Genomic DNA, 8,984 nt, shown 5'->3' with positions numbered 1-8,984 from the left:
AAGCTAAAAGCCAAGAAAGAGTGTATACGTAACAACCGAAGTTCCAATTGATTTTTTCCGGCTGGGCACCCATGAATCATTCTCCAATTAAACCTATAAATTCATGATTCTAAAATAACAACACTCTCACATAAATGATGGGAGTAGGTTCGAGTCTCAGTAGAGACAACTGTTGACTCGTTGTGCTTCAGTAGGTTGAGAAAGTAGTTATGAACAAATACCGTAACAGAGTCAGTAGTACTCAAAAAAGAAAAAAACAAGAACAAATTATAATAAGTGGCTCAAAACCTCAATTAATAATGCCTTCTAAATTCATGATTCATAGAATTTTTTTTTTGAAAACAATCATAAATTTCCTATGTGTTGATTCAAATTCCCATATTGGGTAATTATAATTAGAAATGACAATTTTAATAATTAGAAATGACAATTTTAATCCATCCCACGTATGTCCACATCGCGCCAAAGTAAAAGTTAGGGCGCCCGATTTGTTCTAAACTTCTTCTTATTCTCTTTTAATTTTGTTTTTGTTTTTAATTTTTTTTCCTCTTTTCTCTTCTTTCTCGCTCTTTTCTAATTGTACAGACAAAAATAACAAAAAATTAAAATTAAAAATTGTTACTAATGAGGTTGCTCTAAGTTTTGCCTCCTCAAAGTTTGGATGTTTAGAGTTATAACTGGGTTCGTTAAAGTTTGAATGTTGCGAGTTGTGTTAGAACACCTGACAATTTTACTATGGATGGGATGGTAATTTACTTTTCATTTCAACTAACATTGAATTGAAAACTAAAGTTTAAATCTAAAATAATCATGTGGTAAAACTAACAATAATATATACGCTGCCATCCTCGGGAGGCTCTTAATGCCCGAGAGCTTCTTGCACCAATGGAGGATTTGATTCATTTGAATGCACAAAATGCTCAGCCTCGCACTCTCTTCTCTGCTCCCCTTCCTTCATCTTCTTCACAAACCCCACAAACTGTATCCAGTTCCGAGCCTGGAACAACTCCGGGTTCATTCTCAAGTAAGTAAACGCACACATTTTCGTGCCATCGCCAAATTTCGGTGCTGCAGCTTTCACTATCTGTTCGAGCGCAGAGCCATCGAACCGAGGCAATGCATTCTCCCCAGCGAGGGGAACCCGGGCTTCTCGGGTGGCTAGCACGACCTGCTTAACGAGCTTCTCGGGCGCACATTGCGCGTGCTGTGGCTGCTCGTGGTCTCTCATCTCGACGCAGGTGAAGTTGAAGATGGTGCCGTGTCGGACCAGCATTTGGGCGATGGGGAGGTATCCGTCTCGGGACCGGGTGTTGTAGTACCCGGCCGTGAGTTCGGGGGCGTGCGCCCGGGTGCCATAGTGCCAATGGATGCCGGCAACCTTGACTGATATTTTAACATCCTTGTAGCCCTCAAAAGTTGATTTGGCTGGCTGCAAAATCCTCTCGCCGTGGTCCAAAAGCATTTGGGAATACCAGGACAGGAAAAATTCACCATAAGGGCTGTTCCAGCCGCCGCCTTCTCTCCGGAAAAAGTTTGTGTCTTCAGGCCAACTGTTGTATTCCCCAGCATCTGTTGGACCTGAGTGACCCCATTCAGGGTGGCCTGCAGCCTCTGCTGCACCCTTCAAGCTCCTCACCATGTACTGCAAACCCATTCAGGGCGGAGACAATTCAGCCAAGTTGATCAGACTATTATAGAAAATTAAATATTTGACTTCCGATCCAACTGGAGTAGCCCGTTGGCTTTCTTAGTCCTTTTACCGCCCTAAAGTCACAAGGACAAGGAGGATTTATTATGTAGCTTAGACTGATCTAAGCTTTTGTGATTGTTTACTGACTAGAGCCACGAAAAAGACCCAAAGAGCCAAAGAAATGTGTGTATATATACCTTATCAAAGCACTGAAAAGCTCCAATTCCAGGGAACTTCCATGTCCCATTTTGCTCTGGATAGGAGGGGTACCGGAGCTCTCCTGCAGGACCCATTCCAACTTGAATTTCCTAAATCGCAAACAATTCAAGAACCCCCCATGAGCTCTACCTATATATATGTTGTCTTGGCTAATTAATGCAGAAAAAAGGAACTTACAACTATGGTTTCACCTAGCAAGTGGTGAAATTCATCCCTGAAAGCCACCATGAAATCTGAATAACACTGAACAGGAGTCCTTCCCTTTAGGACAGGAAGGGTGTCAACAGAAAGTGATACATACTCGTAATTCCTCCTCCCCCATTGATCAGTATAAGCAAGGTCTTGGTCCTTGTTTATCTCCTCAGTCACCCACCTTGGAAGAGGAATGCTGAAACATTACAAAATTGGGAAACAATTAACAACTTTCTCTGGTCATAAGCACACCAAAGAATCATCCTTACAGATAAACAAGCTATGATACCACGCTAAAAATTAAGATTAGGTTAAAATCACCCAAATTGTATGTTTTTCTTATTTTTGAAAGTGAGGTATGAAATGTATTTGAATTGAACATATAGGGATAGGGCGGAGATGGAAGGAATTGAGATTTGAGGCCGTTACGTACTTGCAGGAATCGCCGACGTTTCCGCCGCATTGGTGGAAGGACATAACGGCCTGTACTTTGAGGCCGTGTTTCTTCGCCATTTCCAAGAGCTCCGAGTAGCCGGCCCAGTTGTATTCTCGAGGGGAGTCCTTCTCCACCAGCCCCCACCACACGTCCACCATTATCCCCTCCACTCCGGCGCTCTTCAGCGCCTGTAGGCTCACGTTCATCGCCTTCTTCCGGTTCATCGTGTGGTCCATCTTCACCGAATCCAACGGCATCATCACGAACACCGGCACGCCTCTGCTGCGGCTCCCCATCTTATGATCCTCCCTCTCCACCGCCAGATCCGCCGGAATGCCGCCTCTCAGCACCGCCTTCGCCGCCAGATTCTGAACCGAAATCCGGAGATTTCTCGCCTCACCTGCCGTCCTCCTCCACAATGGTGAAATCGACACCGCCGCCGTCTTCGCCGCCTTCGCCGGCGCCTCTCGGGTAACACTTTCCGTTCGGACCTCTAGTGGCGTTCCAGAAATAAAACCAATTTGGTGTGCCAAACTCATGGGGGAAAAAATTCCACAAATATTTACAATTTCCAGACAAAAATTGTAAAACAGTCTTACCGAAATAGTAGGAAAATTAGATAAAATGTACGGATAAGTCTGCTAGTTTTAAGCTTAATAGGAGCTAAAAATGGTAAACTGATATGACTAAGTGAGGAAGAGTGCTGGGAGTATTTATACGTTTTTCAGTACATTCGGATAAGATTTAGATATGTTGGACCATTGCGCTGTCACCACGTTGGATAACGCCACGTGGCAGGTCCTCAGCACGTGACATTGTTGAACGGCTGACATTCAATTAGAGATTTCAACTTTATTATTTCGTAGAAGCAAAATTTGAAGGCATCTTGGTTTACTCCATGACTCCATCTATAAGTTGTAACTTGTAAGGGAGTCTAATTATCCTCAACTTATCCTTATTGCATAATGTACGAGTACAAAGATGACGATACGATGTTGTTGTTATCTTTGTTTATGTCTTTTTCTTTTTAAGCAGATATATTTTATCATGAAAATGTAAGTATTTATGATATTTATGACTCTTTATGGTAATTTAATTTGTACAATAATGGTGGGATGATGAGTGGAATAATGGCTCATGATGTGATTATGAAATTTCAATCTTCAATGTGCTAATAGTGTGATTATCTAATCTAAATTACATTGCAATTCATTCACCATTCTTTTTTCTATATTGCTACAATTTCAACTCACTTTCAACAACAACAACAATAATAATAATAATAATACGGAGTAACAAAATAATAATATTAAATTCATTAACAAAAAATTAAAAGACTGGGTTTCCCCCTCCTTATTAATTAAAAAAAAAACAAATTAAAAGAAATGAATAGTACAAAAAAATTTCAAGCAACATCTTTTTTGTTTTTTGTTTTTTTTTTTTGGTTTTTTTTTTCAGAACTTGCAATGCTTGCATTCAACTATCTGCACCTATCCAGTACCCTTTCACTTTAAATGTGAATCATACTATGTTCTTTGTTAAATTTTTATACATTATATTTAGACAAATTAAAAAAATTAATTACATTTTTTTTGTTTGATTAAAAAAATTAATTACATTTTTTTTGTTTGATGTTTAAATGGATTTAAACTCAATTACAGAGATATTTAGATCTTTTAGACTTCTGTCTTCATCTTTTCAGAGGTCTTGTGAGATTATGTTTATTACTTTTATAAATAAAAATCATTATCATTATAGCAAAAAAAATTTAAATATTAAAAGATTATCTCCCTATTATTGTTGTCTTTTGTCTTTACAATTTACTCTATTATATTTATATTGCATCTCGAAATAAAAATAATAAATGTGTAAATTAAATTATTAGATATAACTCTTATTTTTAATAAAACGGCGCTGCGGCCTGCGAATAGTAGCCATCAAAAATGAGTTTTTTTTTTTAAGGAAAACGTAGATTAACATAAGTCCGAAAACAATACATTACAAAGATATGGAGGAGGATTCGAGAACCACTCCATACAATCAGGCGTAGAAACGAACTGTTTAGCAACCATATGCGCAGTCCAATTTGCTGATCATTTAGTGAAAGATAAAAACACTTGAGAAAAACTACTCAAAAGTTTTTAATATCCTTATCAAAAATGAGTTTTAAAACTGAATTTTGGTCCGCACTTGAAATGTAGTACGCTGGTATATTACTCTTTCTAGTTTGTATTTGAAGGCATGCAATGCAAGGCAGCTTCGACGTGAATAAAAGGCGGCGGGAAATACAAAATAAATTCATCAGAAGAAGAGGGTGACACGTGGTGTGTTGGATGATGAATCTATGAAAGCCCAGAAGGGATAATCTATCACGTTGGAAGATGTGGATCTGATGATTCGGATCACGTGGACGGTTTGATTGTATGGATAAAAATTAAGCTTGCTGACTAATGTGATTGTACGTTTTGAGATGATTCATGAATTGGTTTAGTATAGTGTTCCTACTTGGTGACTAATATTATTCTACGGAGTAATTGGTTTGTGAGTATCCATAGTAGGTTAAGTTTTTGGGTGATTATATATATATTTTTATTCAAAAAATATATATATTTTTAAATTTACGTAGGAAAGAGATTAAGGAGGGGAGGAAGCAATTATTTTTTTTCTTAAAAAGGAAAGCTGACACGATTTCATGAAGGAAAAAAAAAAACGTCAAATAGACTCATAAATTTTACACCAAAAGTTAATTAGGCACCTAAACTTTTAAAATGGTTAATTAAACTCTTTAACATGTTAAATTGAGACAATGAAACCTAATAACCGATAAATGACCTATAATAACAGGTCATTTAAGTTCCGACGACATATTTTGGTGACAGGCGACGGTCGAGCGGTCACCAGTCGCCTTCTAGGAGAAGGCGACCAGATCCATATGTATTGGTTATTCATTGTTCATGAACGTCCATGATTATGAATGTGATTGTTAACGAACATGTTCATGAACATGTTTGTGAACGTGTTAGTTAACGTTAACAAACACGTTCGTGAACGTGTTTGCGAACGTTAACAAAAATGAACACGAACAATATTTTCAAAAATCATAACAAACGAACACGAATACTCCTAAATCCTTAATAAACGAACACAAACAGCCTCCGTTCGTTTATGTTAGTTTCGTTAACCATCCTAGTATTTTCCTTAATTGATGGAGGAGGATGATTGTTCAATGTTGTCCATAGAATAATGTGTGATTATTAATTAATTTCAAGGTAGCTAGCTAACCATTGTTGGGTATGCCAAATTGTTGTCTCATATAGCACTAGGAGCTAATCCGGAAAGATTATGTTTTCAATATTTTGTGCACCACTATAGTTTTGTTCTTTTCAATTTTTAAATTATCAATTTAAAGGGAATGTTAGTCCTAATATTGATTTTTTTTCGTGTGATGAAGAAAATTCATAATCATTATCTGAATGTGTACATTGAGTATTCCTACTCCTAATAGCTTGCAAACTATGTATATACACAAGATCAAAGAGATGAAGTGTACTAACAAGACTCAGTGCAACAAGCTCGACCGGAGGGTGTTGACAATAATCGAACATGCAATATTCAGATTCAAGAATTATGTTTCTTCCACTCGACCATCCCTTTCGTGACAATAAGAGTCGTGATCATCGGGGATATGTTATTCATAATTTTTGAGTGGCCAACCCATCTATCCAAAAACCTACTCTATCACAGCCTTGAAAAGAAGTGCTTGTATCTAATTTTTGAGACTCTTTAAGGATCATAGGATTTTCATTGACAGAGGAGGATGGTTGTTAAATATTGTCCTTATTATCCATAGAATAATGTGAGGTAGGTTATGCCCTTTAATTTGAAGCTAATAACCATTGTTGGGTATGCCAGACTGCTATCTTCATTCGTCCCATATAGGCCATAGCACCATGAGTACAGTCTGGAAAGATTTTGTGGTTTTAGGCTTGCAACGTAACATTATTTCACCTGCTTAATTGAATTCATTATATACCAATTACATGTCAGTGTTAGAGATCTAACTGATAGGTTCGGTGTATGTATGCCTAATTGTTTTAGAAATCAATTCCACTTATAGTCCGTCACTATTCAGCCATTAAATTTGCTACGAATTTAATCTTTACCTAAATTATAAGTATTTATATGTTTTCTGATCTTGTAGTGGATTTTTATATAAACTTTTAAATTTATGTCATTGTTAATGGATTGGATGATGACTGGGTTAGAAATAAATGGGAGGTAGACAAAGTTATTATTATTATTATTTTTTTTTTTGGAAAAGAGACAAAGTTTTTCTTATTTATTTGGATGACAATAGAAATACGTAACCACTATCAAGGGACACTAGGTAAGTCGTGATCTAGTATAATAATTTGCACTTTGATCCATTTTGGACCCAGGTCCATAAAATAATTTGGATATTGAATGTTCACAAATTGACCCTATGACTTAAATCCATAACCTCTCACTTAAGAAAATCACTCCGTGTCGTTTGACCACAAATACAAAACTCTATTATTTCTCCAATTTTTTTTCCGGATTCTTCAAATATCTAATTCTTCCTTCTCTCGTGAAGACTTGAAAAAAACAAAACAAAAATTAAACTACAGAAGAAGAAGAAATTAAAATTTGAGAAAGCACAAACTCAATCTCTCAAAAGTAAGCATTAAGAAAATCCTTGATCGTGTGCACTGTTTTTATTTGTTTATTTATTTATTGTAACTTGATTTGTAAATTAGTGAACACCTGTTAAAAAAATAAGATTTGAATCAAAAGATTAAAAGATATTAAAGAACTTTATAATCTGGTATCGTAAATATGAAACTCTAGCTTTGTGATTACACGTTGAAATTCAATCAAATTGAATTGAATAATGCTTTTACTATTCAGAATACTTATATTTATTATAAAATAATGTTATATATATATTAACTGAATTGACACCATTTGATTTAAATCATATCTATTCCCCTAAGGATTGTTCAATCTTTATAACCCTCTGTTATGGTAAACTAAGCTCCATGATGATTATATGTTGACTTGATTAGATAAACTTGGGTCTAAAAGTGCTCCTCCAAGTTATGCAAGCTAAGTATTCCTTTTAATGATAGTATTGTAAGCACTTCTAACAGTTAATTCACCAAATTAATCATATTGAAATCATAATAACACTACACTTATTATTACACTAATAATTAACATGAGTATTAGAGTATAAGAATATGAAGATTTTGGATCAAAAGAAAGAGGATATATTGAATTTCAAAACTATTGGTTGACATCATTGGATTGTGAGGTTAATTTTTTCTTTTAATGGTTATGAATAAAACCTTAAGTATACTAAATTTAAAGCCACTTTCTATACATTATTAAACTTTTCAAAGTATACTAATGGCTTAATTGCTCTTTTTGTTCCGAGTTCGGTGGTTTATTTGAAGGTTATTCGAGTTCGATGGCTTAAATGTTGTTTCTCAAATAGTACGATGTCTTATTTGTACTTTATCCCTTACTTTTATTAATTTGTAGGGCATATAGATCTTTATACTCATTATTTCTTACAATTCTAAATCCAACCAAATAACGAAATCGGTATTTAATTCGTAGTATTTTTTTTCCACCAACCAAACAATAAAATTCATTTTCCTAGTAATTACTTTTCCATGAAATTTCAAATTTATTTCCCCTAAAATATTGTTCAGAGTTTATTACCGAAATAGTCCCTCGACTATTGCAAAATTACCAAATTGGTCCTTGACAATTTTTCGTACCCAATTAAGTCCCTCGACTTTAAAATTTTTAACCAATTTGGTCCTCCGTTTATTTTTCCGTTAAACATCCGTTAAAATCGGGACTAAATTGGTAATTTTACTATAATCAAGGGACCAAATTGGTAATTTTACTATAGTCAATGGACCATTTCAGCGAAAAGTTAATTACCAATTTGGTCCCTTGACTATCAAAAAATTACCAATTTGGTCCATTGACTATAGCAAAATTACAAATTTGGTCCCGATTTAACAGATGTTTAACAACAAAATAAATGGAGGACCAAATTGGTTAAAATTTTCAAAGTCGAGGAACTTAATTGGATACAAAAAATTGTCGAGGACCAAATTAGTAATTTTGCAATAGTCGAGGGACCATTTCGGTAATAAACTCTATTTTTCACGAACCAAACAAGCGTCTTTTGTGAGCTAAAACCTTTAAGCTTGCTTCCAAGTGAAAATAAAATATATGTGATGAATAGATGAAATGAAAAATTAAGATTATATAATTGCTTCAGTTTGGAATTGTCATGCGCTATTGCAACTTTTTGACACAGTAATTTTCTTCATAAAAAGCAGATAAATTACTATCTGTAACTTCAGTTAAAGGCTAGGTCGATCTAGTTATTCATATAAACAGTCA

General features: G+C 35.3%; 1 protein-coding gene across 1 annotated transcript; it reads right to left on the bottom strand.

Annotated features, from left to right (window-relative positions):
* Positions 1 to 728: 728 nt before the first annotated feature.
* LOC116016864 (beta-amylase 1, chloroplastic-like) lies at positions 729 to 3,224 on the bottom strand. Its single transcript, XM_031257298.1, has 4 exons — positions 2,535 to 3,224; positions 2,087 to 2,297; positions 1,888 to 1,998; positions 729 to 1,642 (listed from the first exon to the last, which is right to left on the bottom strand). The coding sequence occupies exons 1-4, from the start codon at positions 3,074 to 3,076 to the stop codon at positions 860 to 862; spliced, it is 1,647 nt and encodes a 548-aa protein (XP_031113158.1). The 5' UTR covers positions 3,077 to 3,224; the 3' UTR covers positions 729 to 859.
* Positions 3,225 to 8,984: the final 5,760 nt, after the last annotated feature.

This window comes from Ipomoea triloba, chromosome 4, assembly GCF_003576645.1.
Source record: "Ipomoea triloba cultivar NCNSP0323 chromosome 4, ASM357664v1".
NCBI lineage: Eukaryota > Viridiplantae > Streptophyta > Magnoliopsida > Solanales > Convolvulaceae > Ipomoea > Ipomoea triloba.
Note: the sequence above shows the minus strand (reverse complement) of the source record. Positions and strands in the feature narration are given on the sequence as shown.